This window comes from Plasmodium brasilianum, chromosome 14 (assembly GCF_023973825.1).
Source record: "Plasmodium brasilianum strain Bolivian I chromosome 14, whole genome shotgun sequence".
Taxonomy (NCBI): domain Eukaryota; phylum Apicomplexa; class Aconoidasida; order Haemosporida; family Plasmodiidae; genus Plasmodium; species Plasmodium brasilianum.
Genome location: NC_090127.1, coordinates 163,329 through 188,905, shown reverse-complemented (window position 1 = coordinate 188,905; position 25,577 = coordinate 163,329). Strand labels below are relative to the sequence as shown.

Sequence of the window (25,577 nt, the reverse complement as noted above, 5' to 3'; positions counted from 1 at the left end):
ATATTTATTGTATATTTTGCATGGGGTGAAAACGTATTAGACAATGGTAATTTTTTGAAATTGTTGAAGCGTAAATTTGCATTAAAATTAAGGTTTTTGATTAATTCCGTTAATAATTGTTATTATTTGTATTTATCCAAATGTATGAGTGTACGTATAAATAATTATATTTTATTTTGTGTTATAAAAGTTGAATATAAAGAATATTAAATCAAAAGTCATTTTTTATGAAAAATAGCCATTATGAAAAAAAGCGAAGTGATGCATATTTAATTGATCAGAGCTTAAAAAATTCAGTGAATAATTCAGCTCTTATGATAAATCAAATATTTGTTTATTTCCTTTCTTAATATTTAGTGTGTTTTGTATATTAAAATGTTTCCTTATGTTTAAAATTCCAATTTCTTTTTTTATTTATATAAAAATTATGTATTCACGAAAATGTCATATTAACGGGAAAAAGTAAACATCACGTACTCATTTTACTTTGTACCTTTAAAAGAAGCAATAAGTTTCATTTTTTATACAAAAAGAATATAACAATGTGCTGTCCACAAAATGCTGTTGAGGAATTTTTTTTTTTTTTTAAAAGAAGTATGCATGCATTTAAGTGTTTTGTGTAAAATTTAGCAGCTATAAAATAAATGAAACGAGGCAATTAAAATATAAGGGTTTGTGGTTTTAGAAGTGAACATACGAAAACTTTTGCTTCTTTTTTTATTTGTACTTGTACGAAATTAAACACATTCATAAAATTAATTTATTCATATTTTAAATTACATGTTTAAAGAATTCGAGGAACGAATATTCCGTTTATTATATGAAATCTACGTATTTACATAATATATATATATAATAGTACATGTTTTAAATATATTATGTGTTATATACATAGTACATTGTATAAGTTATTGTATAGCTGCATATATAATTTCTTAAAATCTCAGTTTTTGTATGCATTTATCTTTAAGATATAAATAAAATATTTGCATATTTAATAAAAGCATGTAGCAAAACAGATTTAATCTTTTGCATTTTATATAAAGGAACAAATTCAAAAAATTAGTGCCTATATTAAAATTTAAATGTAATTATAATATAAAAGAATATTGAATATATTTGTCATGTTCTTTTTTTTCAATATATATGTAAATATTTGTTTCTGTTTAAATTTTTTTATATGTATACAAGTGAAGAAATATATTATTTAACTATAAATTGTGTATACGTACATTTATTTATTTATTCTCAGATAATTTTTTCGCAATTTTGGGGGTATAAATAAAATTATATAAGTAAATTTATAATATGAATATTTCAAGAGGAATTTCCTTTTTTTATCTATTTTGTTTGACTGTAAATTTATTAATTCCATGTCTTTGTAGCAATACAGTTTTTACTCAAAAAGATTTATTACCAATAAAAAATATTAGTGAAAAAATAAAAGAAAGATTTAAAAAAAAAAAAATTAATTATGCTATAATAGTATCTGGGATACTTATGTTTGCTACTTTTGCACTTGGAATTGGATATTATTTGAATAAAAGTGACGAAAATTATGATTTCAATGACATTATATGGTTACCTCACGAAAAATTTAATTTTAAAAACCCTGATGATGGGCAAAAACCAAGTACAAGTATGCATTATGTTGAACCTCTAGGGATAAATAAAGTAAATATAAAGGGCCCAATAAAAGTAAATACTAATGAGAAAGATATTCCTATAAAAACGTTTAATGTTTTTCTTGATAATGCAAAGATTGCATTAAAACATCATTATAATAATTTATCTGTCATACAACAGCAATATTTTAAAAATGATAGTTCTTATATTAGAAAAATTGTTCAGTCTTTACAAGAGAAAAGAAGTGTCTCACTTTCCAGAGCTCAAGAAGATAAAGCGGTTTCACAGATGGGACGTTTCTTGGATAATATGAACAATTACTAATTAGCAGATGCTTTTCTACATATATATATATGCACATGTATAACTATATGTATATATATATTATATGTATATGTCTTGTGAATGCTATATGAATTTTTTTTTTTTTTTAAACGTGAAAGTAAGTAGAAGATTGTATAGATAACAATATGACCGTCATAAACCTATTTTTTTTTCTTATGTGATATAATATAACCATTTACAAGTTGCACTATATTTTATAGATGATATAAAAAAAGATAAAAATTTATGAATAATTACACAAGATAAAATGAATAACAATGAATATAAATTAATCAATAAGGAAGGAGAGTAAAATAATGAATCGTGCTAGGTATTCTTTATCTGCTGAGAGGTACAGTTGGTAACCCACGCAAAAAGATGAACGTTGTATTGTTCACGTTTAGGATATATTTTTTTGTGGAAATCTGCTAGGTAGAAAAATCAAGAAGAAGAAGAGTTTAAATACATGTTTAATGGCTGTTTATTTCATTTCAATATAAAGTTTACATTCTTTTAACATATAAATTCTGTAAACGCAGGAAAATATGTTACATATATCTAATTAAGATATTATTTAACATATTGCACATTACTGATTAATATTAAAATATTCTTTTGTCGAACAATAAATTTTCTTTACAATTATTACTTCATAATTAAATCACTTATATATTATTACTTGAACAAAATGTATTAATGTTTTTTAAGATGTAATAATTTTTTTAATGTCACAATGTGTGTTTCCCATTTTAGAGGAAAATACATTTGTACAGTAATATATATTTAATTTTTTGTTGTTGTTTTTTTTTTTTTTTGTATTATTAAAAATTTAATCTTTTATATAACACTTCGAATTTTTCATTTGTTTTATGATCGAGCTAATTGGGCTTAAAACAATACATGAACAAGGGTGCACATACACATATATATATATGTATATATATATATTATTAAGGCTCAATTTAATTTTTTTTAGCTCTTAACAAATAAATATATAATATGAAAAACGTTTCCTTCATTATTTAAGACATAATTTATATTCTGTAGTTAAAAAAAAAAAAATAAAGGCCCAGAAGAGAAGGTACTTTTTTTTTTTTTTTTTTTTTTAGGCAATATTTGGTTAGAAATGGTATTTTTATCGATGAGAATGTAAAGTAACACAAGGGTTCGTTAGTGTTGTACATCAAGATTAAGTTATAATAAAAAAGAGAAATGTAATTAAAGGAGGTCCTATTCTAATTGAATTATGTACTATAAATAGACTTGCATATATGTATATATATACATCTGTATATGTAGATTTATAAGAGATCGTAACATATATGAAATATGATATTATAGTTATAGAAAAAAAGGTGATGTAAAAAAGCCTTCTTGATAATAATTGCTTTCATTTTATAATGAAAAAAGGAAAAAAAAAGTTTCGTTTTTTAAAATATTTATTTCTCTTTTTTATAAAATTATAGAGACACTTTAAAATGCATTTCGGAATTCATTACAAATTGAAGATAGTCATATAAAGTATAGATACTTATATGTGTATATATATGTTTATATATATGTATATATGTGTACTGATTTTTACATATCTTTTATTTGCATATATATATATTTTTTTTTGTTAGAAATATATATGATTAAAGTTATTTTTATATTAAATTAATTTTAATCACATATTAGTAGTCTTTAAGGTGCTAAAAGGAAATAAAAGATAAATTTTAAGACCCCCGTATGAATAGGAATACGAAAAAAAATGTATTACACTTATGTCATGTAGTGAATATACAACTTTATTACGGGTTATATTTTTTAAGTATTTTTCATTTTTAATTATCATTTTACTATTTACATGGTTCCCGCATAGACTTGAACAATTCAGGAAGTATGTTTATCTTTTATATTTGATTAAGTGATTTTGATAAGTTAGTGTGCAACGTAATTATTAACTTATTTTAATCATAAAAGTCACTTACTGAACAGTCCCCTCTTAAATATGTCTGCTCAAATTATGTCTATAATACAGCACATATGTAAGTATATACACATATATATATGGAATAAGTTTTTTAAAAACAATAAAATAAAAATATTTGTACTTAGAATTCGTTTGCATTGAAAAAAATTGTTATTTAACTATAATTCAATGAAATAATATGTAACTTTTATTCCTTTTATTAATTTTTTATCTTTGATATGCCATATTTTTTCTGAGAATTCTATATAAATTAATAAGAAGATAAATTTTTTATTTTAAAAATTTGAGATTCGAAAATGTAAAAAAAGATGCAAATGTTTATATTGATAATAACATGTTTAAATATTTGCCATTTTTGCGGAGAATTTTAGTTTTCTATTGTATTGCTTTTCTTTTTTTGTTATACTTGTTATATACAACTTATACGAATTATATAGTGACTTATTTAAATAAATTTGAAAATTTACATATTTGGTATAACTACATAAATATGATTATTATGTAAATACTATTCTTAATCTTATATAAAACATCTTATAAAAAAAATATCTCTAAATGGAAAACAAGATATTCGAGGAGGAAGTTATAATATTAAAATATAAATTTCTTAAAAATGCAATATATTAAAAATTTTTGAAGTGCCTTTTATTTATATATATTCTTTTTATAGGTAATAAAAAGGTGAAACAAAATAAAAACAAACACATTACATATACTTTACAATTTTCATTTAAATCTTATCATTTTGTTACAACTTTAACATATTTAGTAGGTGGTATGGTTTTGGCCTATTGGTATATTTATAATTTTTTCATTTTTCAGCTATTTTTTAGTTATTAAACTGGAACGATGAATGCTTATATAATATATATTATATGCGTTTACACACCAATTTTTGATTAGTTTAATAAATTTTTAAATTACTTTTTATAAATATATATTATTAAATATTATACGATTTTAAGTCCTAACAATTTATTCTTATTAATTTAAAAAATTTTACTTTAAATTACAACATTCTACTTCTATTACATAAAATGTCCTTTGTCTAATAAAATAAAAATCTAATCTATAAATAATAAATTCATTCACTTTTCTATTGAAAAAAAATAAAAAATAGAATAATCATCCTTTCTTTAAATATTTTTCATTTTCACCGGATCTCCATTTTTCACATATTAATAAAATAATAAATAAAGCATTCGGATTGTATTTATTTTATTTTATTCTATTTTATTTATTTTTTGGCTATAATTAAAAACAATATTTAATTATACGTTTTTCAATATTTCAAGCAAAAATAAAAATATATAATAATATTAATAAATAAAATAAATCTTGCTAATATTATTTTGTATAATCTTACATTTTTTAAAGATATTTGTTCCTTCGTTTTATAAATGCACATAATATTTTTTTTATTAAATAATCATTAATTTTGCATGTGCTTTTTTTTAGCTATGACCAACTAAATTTGCAAGCTAATCAGAAACCATTTAATTATGCAAAATTTTGGATATCTTCATAGAGTTTTTTTATGCTCATTTTAGATAATTCTAGTACAAAATATACATATAAATTATTGTTGTTACAATTCGGTTAAAAGTGTTTATTAGATTTAATGTAGAACGATATATAATGGGTTATATGTTATTTTATGTATATTCATTTTTAAGTGTAAAAATAAAATTTTCAAATGGAGGTTATCGTAAAAAAGGGTGTACATTATTCAAATGTTTTAAAAAAGTATAAACATGTATTAAACAGTAACAAAAGAAAAAAAAAAAAAAGGAGAACTTTGTGTCGGAATATATATATATATATATATACATATTATTTTATTATTGAAAAAATACAATTTTAAAAAAAAAATTAAGTGTACAAATAAAAATTAAATTCTTTAAGAATAATAAAACAAATATTTTTTTTCTTGTAAAATTTTTTTATTATATTAAAAATATTTTTGATTCTAATGGAAATTCTCATAAAGCACATAGTTTTTGAAGTTTTAAAATTTTTAATTAATATAAAAATAGTTAAATATCGATATAATTTTCCTTTTTATTAGTTTTTATGAAATGATATTTGTAATTAAATAAATAAATAAATAAATAAATATATATATAAATGCATTTAAGTATATTTATATATATAAATGTATATGTGCTGTGTTTAGAAAAAAGCTGCTTCAAGATTATTGAGGAATTGTATGATAAACAAAACTGTTATATACAAATTTTCTCTATTATCAGTCAGAATGAAAATTTTAAGGAAATTTAATTATTATAGGTTGTTGTTTGTGGTTACATTATCCATAATAGTTTTATATGATTCTAATTTTACGTCCATATCCTCTAGAAGCATAGTAGAAAAAAATAAGGAAACATGTCAGAAGGGGGCATTGGGTAGAATTCTATCGCAAGAAGTGATGACCACGAGGAATGGTTTAATGCGTTTTAGGAGGAGATCTATTTATTCTTAGATGGATAGACTTTTGGATTGCTTATTTAGAGGTTTTTTAGACACCCTTATGTGGTTAACTGAAAAGTTCTATAAACCTGATGGAAATGAGACACTAAGTGATAATGAAATGATTGAAAAAATAATTAGAAAGCAAATGTATAATGAAGGTATTACCTTATCAAATAGAACTGTAAGTAATGAAGTTCTCAGAACAAAAGAACGCCACGACGAAATTCGTTCACTTGGAACAACATCAGAAGTATTTAGACGCTTGATGAAGCTGTATGAACTTGAAAATAATTTAGCAAAAGAAATAATGAAAAAAGTTAGTACCCTAAATGGAAGAGAAAGCATATCTAGTATATTGGATCAAGACAGAATAAAAGATAAAATAGAGAGAAAATTGACTACTATACAGTTTACATATGATGAAGATCAAATTAATGCAGTAGCATCCAGAATTATTGAACGCATTACTGATTTATCTAGAGATGAGAACATTTTATAGAGAGAGGAACATATTCCTTTAAAACATATTATAGATTTTAATAGTGTAAAAGATTGCTCATAATATATTTATGTTCATAGACGTAAGCATGTATAAATAGTTAAGTAAATATATAAATAGATAAATAAATATATAAATAGGTAAATAAATATATAAATAGGTAAATAAATAATTATGTATATGTTTAAGTGTGTGTGGTGTTGTAATATAAACATATATAACTTTTTTATAGAAGAAAAGAATTAACTAATAATAAAATTAATAATTAAATAGTTAAGCTAAATTTTGTATAACCCTGTTAATGAAGAATATAAAAATGATATATATTTAATTTTCATTTATTCTATTATAAATGTCATTTTATAAATTTTATTTTAATATAATTTAAAAGCAAATTTTTTACGTTAACTTAGCTTTTATATATATATATACATATATATGTGTATGATTATTTGTCATTCGTTCAGTAATCTATTTTGTTTTCCTTATCTTCTTTGAAATGAACGCACATTTTAGGGAAAAAAATTAAGCATATTTCATTTGAATCAACAAACATTTTTTTTATCAAAAAATGTTTAATATTTAAGAATTAAATTAATATATATCATTAATAAATATATAAGAATTAGATGTTTTAATAAAATTATTAAATTTTTCTTATTTTTATGTAAAATTTTTTTTTTTTGTGTTACGTTATGTTTTAGGGTTCAAGTTAATGTGTACAAAATGTGCTTATATATTATGAGAGTGTTTATATAATTAATGATACAATAAAAATTAGGTTAATATAATTAAATGTTTAAAATTATAAAAATGTTAATTTTAATAAAATTTTTTTTTTTTTTAGTTAATAAGTAGTTCGTTTAAAATTTGTATCAACAAAAAAAAAAAAAAAAAAAAAAATAAACATTAATAACTTGTTTTTTTAATTTAGAATATATAAAAACTTAATTGATAATATGCTTATGCTACTTTATGAATGATACTAATTTAATTGCATATATTTAATGTTAGATGATACAATATAATATCGTATATAGATTCTAATTTATACTATGGAATTACTCACATTTATAAAGTACTTGTACGAATAGTACATTCTCTGTTTGATTAAAAACTTTTTAAGGTACAACATGATTATGCTAATGGGAAATAACCATATATAGATAATTTATGTACAAGGTAAAATTAATTTTATGTGAATATATATTTTAATAAGAATTTATTATTAAAGTGTCTTTCTTAAATTATCTTATTAATGTTATTCTTAATATTTATCGTAAATGAAAATTTTAAATTATCAAATTTTATTATTCATAAAAATATGAAAAATAATAATATGATTATAACGCAATAAATGTTTTACGTACTTATATATTATAATTTGATATTTAAACCTATTATAAATATACTATGTTCACTTACTTTTTATATATACATAAAAGATTATTCTTTTAATACGATTATTTAATTACAAGAGGATATTATGTAATAAAAATGCGTAATGTATATGGTAAAATAAAACATACAGTTGTAGTATTATTACAACATAATAGAATACAAACAATAATGCATTTAAGCGTTCATAAATATATACAAAAATATTATATGTACTCAATTTTTCTAGATTTATGATTATTACCATTTATAAATATGTGAACGCTTTTTTTTTTTCTTTTAATAATTTTCTTATTATATTTTAAAAATTTATATATACTTTAATTTACAAGTAAAAATTCTTATGTTACAATAGTAGTATACATATTTATGAGAATTATTAAAGGTACAACGGACAGAAGAAAAAAAAAGAAAAAAAAAGAAAAACTAAGAAAAAATAAGAAAAAATAAGAAAGACTAAGAAAAAATAAGAAAAAATAAGAAAAACTAAGAAAAAATAAGAAAAACTACGAAAGACTAAGAAAGACTAAGAAAAAATAAGAAAAAATAAGAAAAAATAAGAAAAAATAAGAAAAAATAAGAAAAAATAAGAAAAAATAAGAAAGACTAAGAAAGACTAAGAAAAAATAAGAAAGACTAAGAAAAAATAAGAAAAAATAAGAAAAAATAAGAAAAAATAAGAAAGACTAAGAAAGACTAAGAAAAAATAAGAAAAAAAAAGAAAAAAAAAGAAAAATTCTGTAATTTTTTAACCTAGATATGTAACGGTATGAATAAAAATAGAAGCGAAGCAGGTGAAATATTTTCTATTTATGAAGGAATTTTTTATTCATCTAGCTATTTATAAACGATTTATCTTCCCTAGTATAAAAAATGAAGGGGAGTGAAATACACAATATTATTGTAGAATACAGAACTAAAGTAGCTATAATTTTTTAAGAGTAAAAATATCTTTTTAAAACAAATATGCTATATATTTTGCTATTTTATTTGGGTACATCTTTTTCCGAAAAGGTGAGAAATATACATATATATATATATATAATATAGAATCCATCATTGGAAAAATGCTCATGAAAACAAATTTAAATTTAAAAAGAAAAAGAATTAATAATTTATTTTTTTTATTTATTTTATTTTTTTTTTTCAAGAAATTTTAAGAATTATTTTACATTTAAAACAAAATATTGAAAGATTATAAAAGGAAATATCTTAGGATATTTGTAATTGTATTATATATAAATGTCATTTTTTTCCTAAGCATGGAAAAATATAAATTTTAATTAAATTAAAAAATAAATTATGGCCATGAAAATTGTCATAGTTATATTTTACTAAATTAAATTAATTGCTGAATATATTATATGTATTATTTTTCCTTTTGTGGAATATTTATAAATAATTAATATCGTACATCACATTTGCCTATTAGTTTAAGGAAATGTGCATACTTCTAGAAAATAATAACCTTTTTTTTATTTATACTAATTCCTAAATTTTACTTCTACAAATTTAATGTTCGACATGAATATATATACCTTAATACAAATCCAAATTTTCGTCATATACGCACTTTTTAAGTGCACTGCCGGATGCATGAAGAATGCTAAATCTCGGGTAGAGGACATAGAAACAGCTACCGAAGGCGATGAGTGTGAATACAAATATGATCATTATAATTGTGGTCTCGTTAGAGAAGAAGTTAAGAAATTGTTAGATGTAGAATTTCATGCGTCTGTTGATGTACTGCATTCATTGTTACCCTTCGGACATGATAAAAATAGAATATTATATGAAATTGGGCAAACCGACCTTGTTTTAAGAGGTGTTAGTAAATATGAAGATAAGTATTCATTTAGATTTATTGATGAAGATGACAGAGAGCGTTGTGTTAGTAGAATAAAGGCACGCATTTTTAGTGCATTATATTTTGAATGTTTAACGAAACATTATTGTAAAAAGGTACAAAACTATTTTTGGATAGAAGAAAGATTAGAAGAAGAAATGTCTGTTAAATTAGATGGTCAGAAAAGTAATCTATACCAAAAGAAAATGTGTCGTAATGAAGATTTAATGAAAACAATTATAGGTGTTCATGAAGAAGGTAGAGGTATAAAACTATCAGAAGATATTATTAATTATATTATACGTATGGCTAAGATGTTCCTCTTTGATTTACTAAAATCAAAAACATTTTCCACCTTCTAAAATCATCCCCGATGTTCTGAATTTTAATAATGGTGAAGATCCACATAATAATCGAGATATATAAACATTGATAATCCCATTAAACATTCCTGATAAAAATTAAACACATTTTACAATTTCTTTTTCCTCCTAATTGAGCATAATGTGGGTATCACTATTTTTCTAATAATAATTTATCTTTTTTCTAATATTATTTAAAATATTTAAAAAATTATTGTGTATATTTAATTTTTTTTTTTTTTTTGTTCGAATTTTTTATGCACATTTTGTGTTTTTAAATCTATATTAAATTTGAATGGAAAATATGGAAATGTATAGAACGTTTGAATTGTTTTGGTTGTATATATATATATATATATATATATAATATATATATATATATATATATATATATATATATATGTGTACGTTTTTATAGAAAGCAAATTTGTACATTATATTGTAAATAATTAAGCATCTTTACTATATACATCTTTTTTTAACTACATAATAATTTATTGAATTTTTTTTTTGTTTCTTTTATTTAGAACCTAACGTTTTTAAGAATTTTTAACTTGGGTTGAAGTAAATTATAGCTTTATTTAATTAAAAAAAAAAAAAAAAAAAAAGATCAAAACGTTCCAGTAGATTCTTATTTAGCATAGATATAATATAGTAAGATATAAAACAAAGAAGAAGTAATAAAAACAAATTTTCTGTAATTATAAATGAATTTTTTATCCTTAATTGTTTATATACTATATGTTTCACCTAATAATAGGTGAAGGCTGGATAATATGCAATAAGTAAATTTGTTATAATATACAGAGAATATATAGCTATAATTTTTACAACTTCGAAAAATTTTTTTTGAAAGAAAAATATGCTATATATATTTTGCATGTATTTGAGAACATTTTTTTTCGTAAAAGGGGGAGTTATATAAATAGCATCTAACGCACGAAGACAGTATTCATAATAATTAAGAATTTAAATTTAAAAAGAAAAAAAAATTATTAATGTAATTTTATTTTATTATTTTTTAAATAAACTAAATTTAAAACAAAAATATATATTTTTTTTTTTTTTTTTTTTCAAGTTTAATATTTTACTATTAAAACTGAAGATATAGAAATATAAAACGACATATATTATAATTTAAATAATATTATTATTTATATAAATGGACTTGTTTCTTTTGTATAAAAGAATAAAAAAATTATAAATATTAAAAAATATATTATTCCCTTAGTATGTTTAAATTATATTTTAATTATATAAATTTCATTGCATTCTATTGGATATACATTTTTACATAGCGCTGTAAAAATTTTAGAAATAAAATTTATCGCATACGCAAGTGCATTATTTTAGCAAGTTCGCTTTTCGAAAATAACAAATTTATTTATATTTACATAGAGATCAAAATTTTTCTTCAATAAAATTTACTGTTTAGCATGAATATATATACCTTTATACAAATCCAAATTTTCGTTATATACGCACTTATAAAGTGCGCTGCTGGTAGCTCGAAAAATCAAGCTCCTTCGTATAATCCACAAGTTCAAAAAACAATTACCGTAGGAGATAAAACATATCAATACAAATATGATCATTATAAGTCTGGTCCCCCTAGGGAAGAAGTTATGAAATGGTTAGATGTAGAGTTTCATGCGTCAACTGATGTGTTATACCACTTATTGCCTTTAGCTAAAGATCCATGGAAACTTTTTAATGAAATAGAGTATTCTGAACGTATATATGATACCGTTCGTGAATATGAAGATAAGTATAAATTTAAATTTAGGGATGAAGAAGCCAGAGAATCTTGTGTTGAAAGAATAAAGGGACGTCTTCTTTATCCTCTATATTTGGAACCATTAACAGAAGATTATTGTAAAACAATACAAAAATATTTTTGGATAGAAGAAAGATTAGAAGAGGAAATGACTGTTAAGATGGATAGGGAAGAAACTTACCAAGATAAGAAGGCAATGAGTAAAAATGAAGATGAAATGAAAAGACTTATAAGTATTTATGAAAAAGGTAGAAGTATAAAACTATCGGACGATATGATCCATTTTACTATAAGTATAGCAAAGGTTTTCCTTGAAGATTACCTAAAATTATATACTGAAGTATATGATAAACTTTCCCCCACAAATAATGATAAAACAAAACAAAAATAATTTAGATTGGGTACTATAAATGTGAACCTAATTTCTATGATCGTTGTAAAACTTAAATATAGTTTACACCCTGTTTTTCCGCTTAGATAAGCAGAATGGGGACGGCACCATTTTTCAATTAATAACTTATAGTTTTTTCTAACATGTTTTTAAATATATAAACAGTTTTTGAGAGTTTTAAGTTTTTTGTTCTTTTGTATACATATTTTATTCTATTAAATCTTCATTAGCGATGTACGGAAAATATGAAGTGCACAGAACGTTTAAATTATTTTGGTTGCCCATATATATATATATATATATATATATATATATATATATATATATGTCTACGTTTTAATTAAAACAAATTTATAAATTGTAGCATATGTAATTGGAAATTTTTTCTTTATACATTTTTTAATCACATATTAATTTATTGCTTTTCTTTTCCTACCTTAATGATTGTGAATTTTACTTTTTTCAGAATTTTTAAGTTGAAGTAAAATGTAATTATTTAATAAAAAAAAAAAAAAAAAAAAAAAAAGATAAACGTTCCGTTGTTATTTCTTATTTATTACGTAGTTATCTACTACGATATTAAACAGAACAGAATAATAATAAAGCTATTTTTTGTATTTGTAAAGAAATTTTTTCTTCTTTTAATAGTTTATAAACTATATATTTTACTTAGTAACACGTAATTTTATTAAACCACAGTAAAAAAATATAGCTATAATTTTTCTAGCTAGAAACATTTTTTTAAAAGAAAAATGTTGAGCTTTGCTGTTATTTTTTAGCATATCTTTTTTGGAAAAAGGAAATAAATTATATATAAACGACATCTATATGATGTAACAAGAGCTCTCATAATAATTAGGAATTTAAATTTAAAAAGAAAAAAAAAAACTAATATAATGTAATTATTTTATTTTATATTTTTTTTAAATAAAGAAACAAAATTTTAAACATAAAAATATTTTTTTTTTTTTTTTTTTTAATTTTTGATTTTTTGAAATTCTATCTATTAAAACAGAACATTCAGAAATATAAAATATATATTTATGATGTACATAATATTTTTATATATATTTATATGAACCTTTTTCTTAAGTATAGAAAAGAATTTAAATTTTAAACAAATTAAAAAATAATTTATTTTTGTAAAAATTTATTAAAGTTTTATTTTATTCATATCGATTTTATCTTTGAACAATTTAAATATGTTTTTTTTTTATCACTGACTTTTGTATCTTTATAAATATATAATATATATATATATATATAATAAGTACATTATTTTATAACTTTTGCATCCACTTAGAAAATAATAAATTTATTTTTATTCACACATATAACCTAATTTTTCTTATACAAATTTTATTGTGCACCATGAATATATATACCTTCATACAAATCCAAATTTTCGTTATATACGCACTTATAAAGTGCGCTGCTGGTAGCTCGAAAAATCAAGCTCCTTCGTATAATCCACAAGTTCAAAAAACAATTACTGTAGGAGATAAAACATATCAATACAAATATGATCATTATAAGTCTGGTCCCCCTAGGGAAGAAGTTATGAAATGGTTAGATGTAGAGTTTCATGCGTCAACTGATGTGTTATACCACTTATTGCCTTTAGCTAAAGATCCATGGAAACTTTTTAATGAAATAGAGTATTCTGAACGTATATATGATACCGTTCGTGAATATGAAGATAAGTATAAATTTAAATTTAGGGATGAAGAAGCCAGAGAATCTTGTGTTGAAAGAATAAAGGGACGTCTTCTTTATCCTCTATATTTGGAACCATTAACAGAAGATTATTGTAAAACAATACAAAAATATTTTTGGATAGAAGAAAGATTAGAAGAGGAAATGACTGTTAAGATGGATAGGGAAGAAACTTACCAAGATAAGAAGGCAATGAGTAAAAATGAAGATGAAATGAAAAGACTTATAAGTATTTATGAAAAAGGTAGAAGTATAAAACTATCGGACGATATGATCCATTTTACTATAAGTATAGCAAAGGTTTTCCTTGAAGATTACCTAAAATTATATACTGAAGTATATGATAAACTTTCCCCCACAAATAATGATAAAACAAAACAAAAATAATCTAGATTGGATACTATAAATGTGAACCTAATTTCCTTGATCGTTATAAAACTTAAATAGTTTTTACACTTTTGTTTGCGCGCTGACATCAAAATAATGGGGATATTACCCTTTTTTTATTGATATATTTATATTTTTTTTTAACATGTTGTAACGTATATAAATAGTAATTGTGGGTATTTATAAAGTTTTTCCTTTTTTTTTTTTTTTTTTTTTCATTTGTTTATACATATATTTTGTGTTATTTTTAATCTTCATTAATGATTCGCAGAAAATATGAAGTCCATAAAACGTTTTAGTTTATTTTGGTTTTTCATATATTTTATAATATATATGTATATGCTTTCATTGAAAACAAATTTATACATGATATGTAGTGTAAATAATTGAACTCTTTTTCTATATGCATAATTTTTTAACTAAATAATTTTTTGAATTTTTTTTTGAAACGTTTTTTAATTGTGAGTTTTATGTTTTTAAGAATTTTTAACTTAAATTTGTAATTATTTAATAAAAAAAAAATAATAAAATATTCAATTATTTCATATTTATTAATTATGTTCTACCGTATTACACAACGTAAAAGTAAAAAAATTGCAATGTTTTGTATATGTATAGGAATTCATTCCTTTTTCAATTGTTTATAAATTATATATAGAACCTAGTAAAATAAGTAAATAGGGGATACCCAATTAATGCTTCATTTTATTATACTATGTAGAAAAAGTATAGATATAATTTTTCTAGATAGAAATATTTTTTTAAAGGAAGAATGCTGTATTTTTCTATTATTTTTAAGGATATTTTTCTTTGGAAAAGGAGAATAATATATACAAGCAGCATCTATCATGGAATAAAAGCTATCATAATAATGAAGAATTTAACTTCAAAAAGAAAAAAATTAATACCATAATTTTTATTTTTTTTTTTATATAAAGAAAAAAATTAAATTAGTAATAAAATTTTTTTTTTTTTTTTTTTCAAAATTTTTTAACATTATTATACAAATTAAAACTAAACAAGAAAAAGAAAAAATGAAAAACGATATAACTCTTATAGATTTATGTGATAATACAATTATATATGCATATAAATGAATGCTTTTCTAAAACATATAATAAATAAGAATATATATATATTTCAAGTAAATTAAAAATTTATTTCCCCCCTTTTAATTTTATCGTTGTATATTAGATATATTTTTTTATCCGTTACTGTAGAATATTTATAAATAATATAACATATATGAACGCCTTATTTTGGAGCATTTACCTAATTTTAGAAAAGAATAAATTTATTTTTATATATACATATGCCCAAAATTTTCATCTGCAATTATATTGTTCGATATGAATATATTTACAGTTTTACAAATCCAAATTTTCGTCTTATACGCACTTATTAAGTGCGCTGCTGGAAGTATAAATGAAGATGCTTATAAAGTAAAGGATTCAAGAACATTAACTCCAGGTCATAAGAAGTATGAATACAAATATGATCATTATAAGGGTGGTCCCGTTAGAGAAGAAGTTAAGAAATGGTTAGATCTAGAGTTTCATACGTCTATTGATGTGTTATACGCATTGTTGCCTTTAAGTGAGGAGGGACATGATATTATTGATATAATAAATAATAGTGACCTTGTTTTAAAAACTCTTCGTAATTTTGAAAATAAGTATTCATTCAGATTTATTGATGAAAATACTAGATAGCATTGTAATGTAAGAATAAAAGGACGTCTTCTATTTTTTGTACGTTTAAAAGAAATAACAGAAGAATATTGTAAACAAGTACAGAAATATTTCTGGATAGAAGAAAGATTAGAAGAAGAAATGTCAGTTAAGGTAGATAAGGAACAAACAATGCAAGAGAAAAAAAAGATGTGTCGTAATATTGAAGAAATGAAAGCTCTTGTAAGTATTTATGAAAAAGATAGAAGTGTACAGTTAACAGAAGATATGATCCTTCATACAGTATGTAAAGCTAGGGGCGTGCTTTTAGATTTAATAAAAGTATAAGCAATTTTATGTTTTAAATTTTTACCAATACAACGTTATGATGGTACGACTATCCAAATACCAGATTCTGATTTTGATGGTAAATTCAGATTCACTGGATTTTGATAAAACATAAATGAATTTTACACTTTGTTTTTCCACCTACCTGAGCATAATTAGAACATGGCCATTTTTCTACTAATAATATATATAGTTTTTTCTACCACATTTTAAAATATATAAATAATTGTGAGTTAAAAATTTTTCACTTTTTTTTTTTTTTTTTTTTTTTTATACATATTTTGTGTATTTAAAGCCTTATTAAAAATGATGCACAGACATTAAGGAGGTTCATTGGACGTTTGAATTACGTTGGTTGTCCATATATATATATATATATATATGTGTGTACTTTTTAATTGAATACAAATCTATACATTGTAGTTTTTATAATTTGAGCATTTTTTCTTGTTACATTTAACCCCATATTAATTTATTGTATTTCTTTTTTAGTCTTTAATCTTTGAATTTTTCGTTTTTAAGAATTTTTAACTTGACGTAAATTTGTAGTTATTTAATAAAAAAATAAAATAAAATAAAAAAAGGAAGGAGACGTACGTTCCGTTATTTTTTTTTTTTAAACATAGTTATGCACTGCGATATTAAGCAGAAAAGAAGCGACAAAATAGGAATTTTTGTATTTATAAAAGAATTTTTTCATTTTTTATAAACTATATATAGTACCTAGTAATATATAAAGGGGGATGATAAATAATTAATACTTAATTTAATTATACTATGAAGAAAAAATATAGGAAGTTTTTCTAACTAGAAGTAACTTTTTAATAGAAAAATGTAATGTGTTTTGCTATTATTTTTGAGCATATTTTTTTCGGAAGACGGAAATAATATATATAAACAGCATCTATATAAGGTAAGGGGGTGATAAATAATTAATACTTAATTTAATTATACTATGCAGGAAAAATATAGGAATAGTTTTTCTAACTAGAAGTAACTTTTTAATAGAAAAATGTAATGTATTTTGCTATTATTTTTGAGCATATTTTTTTCGGAAGACGGAAATAATATATATAAACAGCATCTATATAAGGTAACAAGAGGACTCAAATTAGTTATTAATTTAAATTTAAAATTAAATTTAAAAAGAAAAAAGAAAAAAAAATTAATGATGTAAATATATTTTTTTTATTTAAATAAACAAAATTTAAAACAAACAAAATAAATTTTTTTTTTTTTTTTTTTTTTTTTTAATGAATAAACAAAATTTATAACACACATTTTTTTTTCTTCTTTTAAACAAACCGAATTTAAATACACAAATAATTTTTCTTTTTTTTTTTTTTCATAATTTTTCAACTATTTTTACACATTTAAAACAAAACAAAGATAAGGAAAAACTGAAAAACAAATCTTTATGACATATGTAGTAGTACATAATATATGAATGAATACTCTTTTAAAGCATATAATAATATATATTTTAAGGAAAGTAGAACTTTTTTTTATCGCTTTTAACCATAAAGTTTTATTTTATTATATTAATTTCATTGCTTTGTATTAAATATATTTTGTTATTCTTCTCTGTAGAATTTTAATAAATATATATAATATATGAATGTATTTTTTTAAAGGATTTCCGTAAATTTAGCATATAATAAATATATTTATATACCTATTCTCTAATTTTGTTTCAATAAATTTATTGTTCGACATGAATATATATACCCTTTTGCTAATGCAAATTTTCGTCTTAAGCGCACTGATTAAGTGCGATGCTGGATGTATGAGGGAAGATGAATCTAAGGTAGAGGTTCGCAAAACAGATACTGCAGAAGATAAGAAGTATGAATATGAATATGAACATTATATGAATGGCCCCCCTAGAGAAGACGTTAAGAAATGGCTAGATGTAGAGTTTCATGCGTCTGCTGATGTGTTATACCACTTATTGCCTCTCATTAAACAGAAAGTAGATATTTTTGATAAAATAAAGAATACTGACATTGTTTTAAATACTGTTCGTGAATTTGAAGATAAATATTCATTTAGATTTATTGATGAAAGTGCTAGAGAAGGATGTGTTAGAAGAATAAAAGGACGTCTTCTTTATTTTCTAGGTTTGGAATATGTAACAGAAGAATACTGTAAAAAAGTACAGAAATATTTTTGGATAGAAGAAAGATTAGAAGAGGAAATGTCAGTTAAGATGGATGAGGCAAAAACATTCAAAGATAAAAAAAATGTGTGTCGTAATTCCGAAGAAATGAAAAGACTTATATGTACTTATGAAAAGGATAGAAATGTGCATTTAACAGAGGATATGATACTTCATACCGTATGTATAGCTAGGGCTGTCCTTTTAGATTTCCTAAAAGCACAAACTATTGTACCTTCTAAGGACTTACCAATGAAACCAGATGATGATACGTCCCCAGAAATACCAGATTTTAATATAGATTTTGATCGTGGACACGGATGCCCTAGTTTTAATAGAAGATGAACAGATTATACACCTTTTTTTGTCACCTGAGCATAATGGGGACACCAGCATTTTTCTATAAATAAATTTATAGTTTTTTCTAACACATTTAAAAATATTTAAGTAATTGTGAGTGTTTAAGGTTTTTCCCTTCTTATTATACATATTTTGTAGTATTAAGTCTTTATGAAATATTCCTATAAAATGTGGAAGTGCACAGAACGTATGAATTATTTTTGTTGACTATATATATATATATATATATATATATTTATGTGTACTCATACATTGAAATCATATTTATAAATTGTAGTTTATATAACTGAACGTTTTTTTTCTATACATTTTTTAAGCTCATAGTAATTTATTTCATTTAATTTTGAGTATTTTTAATTGTATATTTTACGTATTTAAGAGTTTTTAATATAAGTTGAAGTAAACTGTAGTTATTTAATAAAAAAAAAAAAAAAAAAAAAAAGAGATAAATGTTCAATAATATCTTATTTATAAACCTAGCTATATATACTACAATAATATACAAAAATGAAGCAAACAAATTGCAGTTTTTTGTATTTATAAAGGAATTTTTTCGTTTTTTAATTATTTATAAACTATATATATTATTACCTAGTAATAGTTGAAGGGGGGTATATCCAATGCTGAATTTTATTATACTATGCAGAAAAATTATAGTTATAATTTATCTAGCTAGAAAAATATTTTTTTAAAAGAAAAATGCTATATATTTCTCGCTTCTATTTTTGAGCATATTTTTCTACGGAAAACGGGAATAATATATACACAGGGAATCTATATAGTTTAACAATAGCACTCATAATAATTAGGAATTTAACTTTTAAAATTAAAAAAATGCATAACATAATTTTATTTTTTTTTTAAATTTCAAGCACTCAAATACAATTAAAACTAAAGATAGAAATTAAAAAACGACTTATCCCTATTGACGTATATAATAGTATAATATCTGTGAATGAAGAGTTATAATTATAAAAGAATTTATGTTTTATGCAAATTAAAAAATATTTTATTCCTTTTAACAAAAAAGATATATGTTATTATATTAGTTTTGTGGCTGTATATATTGGATATATTATTTGTATGTATTCGTGTAAAAATTTTATAAATAAGATATATTACATATAGAAGAGTGAATTATTTTACTGCATTTTTGCTTACTTTTAAAATATTATAAAAAATTATTTTTATATACTGTTAATTCCGTATACTCGTTCCCTCCAGGAATTTATTATTCACGATGAATATATATATCTTTTTACAAATTCAAATTTTCGTCATATGCGTACTTATTAAGTGCGCTTCAGGAAGTATATATTTAGGTGAGTCTATCAGAAGCAGTTTAGGTTCCGAAGAAGTTAATTATGAATACAATTATGAGCATTATAAGAATGGTCCCGTCCGAGAAGAAATTAAGAAATGGCTAGATGTAGAGTTTCATGCATCTACTGATGTGCTATATTACTTATTGCGTATTAGTAAACATAAATGGAATATTTTTTATGATATATTGTTTACGAGCCATATTACAAATGCAGTTCGTAAATTTGAAGAGATGTATTCATTTAGGTTTATTGATGAAAATGCTAGACAGAGTTGTGTTAGTAGAATAAAGGGACGTCTTCTTTACTTTCTACGTCAGGATTATATAACAGAAGAATATTGTAAACAAATACAGAAATATTTTTGGATAGAGGAAAGATTAGAAGAGGAAATGTCAGTTAAGGTGGATAAGGCAAAAACTATTCCAGAAAAAAAAAACGTTTGTAATGATTATGATGAAATGAAAAGAGTTATAAGTGTTTATGAAAAAGGTACAGGTGTGAAATTAACAGATGATATAATTCATTTTACTCTAAGTTTAGCTAGAGGATTCCTTCTAGATTTACTAAAAGCAGAAGGAACTGTTGTACCTTCTACAGATTTACTAATGAATCGAGATGATGATACGTCTCCAGAAAAAGTAGATTCAGATTTTAATTTTAATCGCGAATTCGATTTCGATGATTTTTATAGAGTTTAAACAGTTTCTACACCTTTTTTTGTCGCCTGAGCATAATGGGGAAACAGCCATTTCTGTATTAATAAATTTATAGTTTTTTCTAAATATTTAAAAATATTTAAATAATTGTGAGTGTTTAAGATTTTTTTGTTTTTTTATAAATATTTTGTGTTCTTAAATCTTCATTAAAGATACACGGAAAATATGGAAGTTCATAGAAAGTTTGAATTAATTTGGTTGTTCGTATACATATATTTTTTACTTTTTCATGGAAAATAAATTTATGCATTGTAACGTATACAATTAAACTTTTTTTCTCTTTACACTTTTCAACTACATAATAATTTATTGCATTTCTTTTGGAGTCTTTGTAATCTTTGAATTTTACGTTTTTAAAAATTAAGTTGAACTAAATTGTAGTTATTTAATTTAAAAAAAAAAAAAAATAAGACCAACACACTATGTATTTTAATATTTAACATAATCATGTACTACGATATTAAACAGAATAAAGGTAAGAAAATAAAAGTTTTTTGTATTTATAAAGGAATTTTGTCATCTTTTAATTATTTATAATCTATATGTATTACGTAGTAATTGGTAAAGGGGGGGGGGATTACTTAATGCTAAATTTTATCATGCTATAAATATAGCTATAATTTTTTTAGTTTGAAATATTTTTTTAAAAGAAAAATTCTATATATTTTGTTATTATTTTTGATCATACTTCGGAAAACAGGAAAAATATAAGGTATCTATCGTGGTATAAATGCCATAATAATATGGAAGAATTTAAAATTAAAAAGAAAAAAAATTAATATATGCTTTCTTTTTTCTTTTAGAAAAAAAGAATAAAATTTAAAACAAAAAAATATATTTTATTTTATCTTTCCTTAATTTGTTTTGTTTAGTTTTGTTTAGTTTTGTTTAGTTTTGTTTAGTTTTGTTTAGTTTAATTTTGTTTTGTTTTATTTAGTTTTAGTTTTGTTTTATTTTGTTTTATTTTGTTTTATTTTGTTTTGTTTTGTTTTATTTTGTTTTGTTTTGTTTTGTTTTATTCTCTTTTATTTTGTTTTATTCTCTTTTATTTTGTTTTATTTTATTTTATTTTAGTTTGTTTTACTTTATTTTACTTTTTTTTTTTTTCAAAAATGTTTAAGAATTATATAGCAATTAAAATTATACAAGATATGGAACAATACAAGATTTTTTTTGACTTATATAATACTGTTATATATAGATAACATTTTTTGCTAATTATAAAAAAATATAAAGTTTTACACTAGTTAAAAAATAGTTAACCACAATAGAGTATTAAAGCTATATTTTATTATATAAATTCATTGTTGTATATAAAATATATTTTTTCATTTTGCGATGTCGAACATGAACAGATAATATAACACACATATAAGTGCATTATATTTGAGGATTAACTTATTTTTATAAATTAATAAAGTTATTATTTTTTTATTCCCAAATTTTTCTTAAACAAATTTATTGTTAAGTATGAATATATTTACCTTTGTAAAAATCGAAATTTTTGTTATATACGCACTTAATATGTGCGCTAGTGGAAGCAGAAAGGAAGAAAATTCAACTAATGAAAATGATATGGAGCTATTATATTACCCAATGCCCTATAGGTATGTATATGAATATAATGATTTGGAGAATGGTCATGTTAGAGAAGAAGTTAAGAAACTTGGAAATGTTGAGTTTAATGCATCAACTGACTTTATGTATAGTTTATTAAAATATGGTTCTAATAAAAAAATAATGCTTCGTGAAATAGAGAAAACTAAGAATATTTCAAATGTTCTTAAAGATTTTGAAGAGATTTATGAATATCATTTAAATGATGACGAATCCAGGAAAAAATGTATTCGTAGAATACAAAAACGTATCAGATTTATTGTAAATGAAAATACATTAACAGAAAAATACTGCAAACAAGCTCAAGAATATTTTTGGATTGAACAAAGATTAGATGAAGAAATGTCTGCAAAGGTAGATAATCAGAATACTGAAGAAGAGAAAAAAGATATGTGTCAGAATGAAGCTGAAATAAAAAACCTTTTAAGTGTTTTAGAAGAAAAAAGAAGTATAAAACTTCCAAACGGAATGATAGAAAATACTGTAAGTACGGTTGAAGACTTTCTTCTTGATGTATTAAGAAGAACATCCAAAATAACAGTACCATCCTAAGACTTCCCCGTAAAACCAGAATAAACAAGCCATTACAAACTAAATTAATCCCGACGATTAAAATTCGACTATTCATAAGAAAAACTAATTCCGCAGTTTAATTGCCTTGTCTCACGCCATAAAGTGTACACCACGCTTTTTTTATTAATAATTTAAATCTTTTTTAAAACTTGTTCTTAAATATATAAATAATTATTAGTTCTAAAGTGTGCTTTTCTCTTATCGTTTCTTCTATCTTTTGTACACAGTTTGTATTATTATACGTGCTTTAGGGGAGTAAGGGGAAAATAAAAGTAGTAAAATATAATAAATATTTTTTTTTTATTCATATATATAATTTATAAATTTTTATTGAAAATAAGTATATATATATATATATATATGTATAGTTTATTTAACTAAACATATTTCCTTATAAATGATTTGTTTTTATCCTAATAATTTATTGCATTTCAATTTAAGTCTTTTTAATTATTAATTACACCTTTTCAGTTGTTTCGCACGTTAAAGTAAACTATAGTCATTTCATATGGAAAGCAAAAAATCCAAAGCGTTACATTGTTTCTTATTTATCCTAAATATGTTCTATAATATTTAAGAAAATTGACGTAAAAAAATTTATTTTTTTTGTATATTTGTAATGTTATTATTTCCACTTTTAATAGTTTATAAATTATATGTATCACCTTGTAATAAATGAATAGGTAATAAGTAATACGAATTTTATTATAGTATAGACAAAAAATATAACTAAAATATTGAAAGCTTAGGAATAACTATTTAACAGTAAAATATTGTATGTTCTGGTTGTATATTTCAGAATATTTGTTTAGTAAAATGGGAATAAAACACATATAGGTAGCATCTATCGTGCAAAAAAAAAAAAAAAGGAATAATAAATAAGTATTAAAATTTAAAAAGAGAAAAAATAATCAAGTAAATATTTAGTTCTATTTTAAAAAAGTAAAATTTATAATAAGAAAAATATTTATATTTTTCAACTTTTTTCAAGATTTGTGTTTCTATTTGTACGATATATGTAAATTCAAAAAAAAAAACATTTAATTATTTGCATAATATTATTATATATAAAGTAACTTTTCAGCTAATTATAAATGAATATACATTTGAAAAAAAATAAAAAATATTTTTTTCCTTCAAAAACTAAGCAATTACATAGTATATTATATAAATTCATTGCTGTACATTATATATATTTTTTTACATAGTAATGTAAAAATATTTATATAAAATATAATAAACATCTTAATTATTTTTGAGCATTTCATTATTTTTAAAAAATGATAAATTTGTTTTTATTTGTATATTCCATAATATTTCCTTTTTGAATTTATTGTTTGACATGAATATATATATATTTTTGCTAATCGAAATTTTAGGAATACATATATTTATTAAGTGCTCTGCGGAATGCGTAAAAGAAAATTACCCTGATCATATTGAAAAGATAACAACACGTAACAGAGGAGAATGCCCATATAAATTAATTTATAAGCCTTTGCCGAAGGGTATTGTAATAGAAGACGTTATAGAACTTCTAAATATAGAGTTTCAAGCAACAATTTATTTTTTGTTTTTGGAATTATTGCCTCTCAACAAACACAAGGCAGATAAAACAGACAAACGAGAACTATTTTCAAGAATAAGCTTCGATTATCTTGAATTACCTATTCTTTATTTTATGAAACACCTTGGATATAGTTTTAAGGATGAGAGATCCAGAAATAGCTGTATTAATAGAATGAAAAAGCGTCTTGATTTAATTGTAATTGAAGGTATCTTAACAAAGGAATATTGCGAACGAGCTCAAAAATATTTCTGGATTGAACAAAGAGTAATTGAGGAAATGTCCGTTAAGGTATTTAAAGAAAAAACTGATGACAAGCAAAGGAATATGTGCCAAAACGAACTTGCAATAAAAAGTCTTATAAGCAAATTAGAAAGAGGTAGGAGCATATAACTATCAGAAGGAATGATAGCTAATACTGTAAGTACAATTGAGGACTTCCTTCTTGACGTATTAAGAACATCAAAAAT

At 22.0% G+C, this 25,577-nt stretch overlaps 10 protein-coding genes across 10 annotated transcripts; all 10 read left to right on the top strand.

Annotated features, from left to right (window-relative positions):
* Nucleotides 1–1,308: 1,308 nt before the first annotated feature.
* MKS88_005271 (protein UIS3) lies at nucleotides 1,309–1,950 on the top strand (the record flags this gene model as incomplete). Its single annotated transcript, XM_067218518.1, has 1 exon — nucleotides 1,309–1,950. The coding sequence occupies one exon, from the start codon at nucleotides 1,309–1,311 to the stop codon at nucleotides 1,948–1,950; it is 642 nt and encodes a 213-aa protein (XP_067070486.1).
* Nucleotides 1,951–6,182: 4,232 nt separating this feature from the next.
* Nucleotides 6,183–6,896, top strand: MKS88_005270 (uncharacterized protein; the record flags this gene model as incomplete). Its single annotated transcript, XM_067218517.1, has 2 exons — nucleotides 6,183–6,369; nucleotides 6,448–6,896. 2 exons carry the CDS (start codon nucleotides 6,183–6,185, stop codon nucleotides 6,894–6,896), a joined length of 636 nt encoding a protein of 211 aa, XP_067070485.1.
* A 2,994-nt stretch (nucleotides 6,897–9,890) lies between these two features.
* On the top strand, nucleotides 9,891–10,502 carry MKS88_005269 (gamete antigen 27/25; the record flags this gene model as incomplete). The annotated part of the gene is made up of 1 exon (XM_067218516.1): nucleotides 9,891–10,502. One exon carries the CDS (start codon nucleotides 9,891–9,893, stop codon nucleotides 10,500–10,502), a length of 612 nt encoding a protein of 203 aa, XP_067070484.1.
* A 1,436-nt stretch (nucleotides 10,503–11,938) lies between these two features.
* On the top strand, nucleotides 11,939–12,670 carry MKS88_005268 (uncharacterized protein; the record flags this gene model as incomplete). Its single annotated transcript, XM_067218515.1, has 1 exon — nucleotides 11,939–12,670. The coding sequence occupies one exon, from the start codon at nucleotides 11,939–11,941 to the stop codon at nucleotides 12,668–12,670; it is 732 nt and encodes a 243-aa protein (XP_067070483.1).
* Nucleotides 12,671–14,041: 1,371 nt separating this feature from the next.
* MKS88_005267 (gamete antigen 27/25) lies at nucleotides 14,042–14,773 on the top strand (the record flags this gene model as incomplete). The annotated part of the gene is made up of 1 exon (XM_067218514.1): nucleotides 14,042–14,773. One exon carries the CDS (start codon nucleotides 14,042–14,044, stop codon nucleotides 14,771–14,773), a length of 732 nt encoding a protein of 243 aa, XP_067070482.1.
* Nucleotides 14,774–16,122: 1,349 nt separating this feature from the next.
* MKS88_005266 (gamete antigen 27/25) lies at nucleotides 16,123–16,791 on the top strand (the record flags this gene model as incomplete). Its single annotated transcript, XM_067218512.1, has 2 exons — nucleotides 16,123–16,432; nucleotides 16,538–16,791. The coding sequence occupies 2 exons, from the start codon at nucleotides 16,123–16,125 to the stop codon at nucleotides 16,789–16,791; spliced, it is 564 nt and encodes a 187-aa protein (XP_067070481.1).
* Nucleotides 16,792–18,529: 1,738 nt separating this feature from the next.
* On the top strand, nucleotides 18,530–19,294 carry MKS88_005265 (gamete antigen 27/25; the record flags this gene model as incomplete). The annotated part of the gene is made up of 1 exon (XM_067218511.1): nucleotides 18,530–19,294. The coding sequence occupies one exon, from the start codon at nucleotides 18,530–18,532 to the stop codon at nucleotides 19,292–19,294; it is 765 nt and encodes a 254-aa protein (XP_067070480.1).
* A 1,255-nt stretch (nucleotides 19,295–20,549) lies between these two features.
* Nucleotides 20,550–21,332, top strand: MKS88_005264 (gamete antigen 27/25; the record flags this gene model as incomplete). The annotated part of the gene is made up of 1 exon (XM_067218510.1): nucleotides 20,550–21,332. One exon carries the CDS (start codon nucleotides 20,550–20,552, stop codon nucleotides 21,330–21,332), a length of 783 nt encoding a protein of 260 aa, XP_067070479.1.
* A 1,542-nt stretch (nucleotides 21,333–22,874) lies between these two features.
* MKS88_005263 (gamete antigen 27/25) lies at nucleotides 22,875–23,519 on the top strand (the record flags this gene model as incomplete). The annotated part of the gene is made up of 1 exon (XM_067218509.1): nucleotides 22,875–23,519. One exon carries the CDS (start codon nucleotides 22,875–22,877, stop codon nucleotides 23,517–23,519), a length of 645 nt encoding a protein of 214 aa, XP_067070478.1.
* A 1,363-nt stretch (nucleotides 23,520–24,882) lies between these two features.
* On the top strand, nucleotides 24,883–25,500 carry MKS88_005262 (gamete antigen 27/25; the record flags this gene model as incomplete). Its single annotated transcript, XM_067218508.1, has 1 exon — nucleotides 24,883–25,500. The coding sequence occupies one exon, from the start codon at nucleotides 24,883–24,885 to the stop codon at nucleotides 25,498–25,500; it is 618 nt and encodes a 205-aa protein (XP_067070477.1).
* Nucleotides 25,501–25,577: the final 77 nt, after the last annotated feature.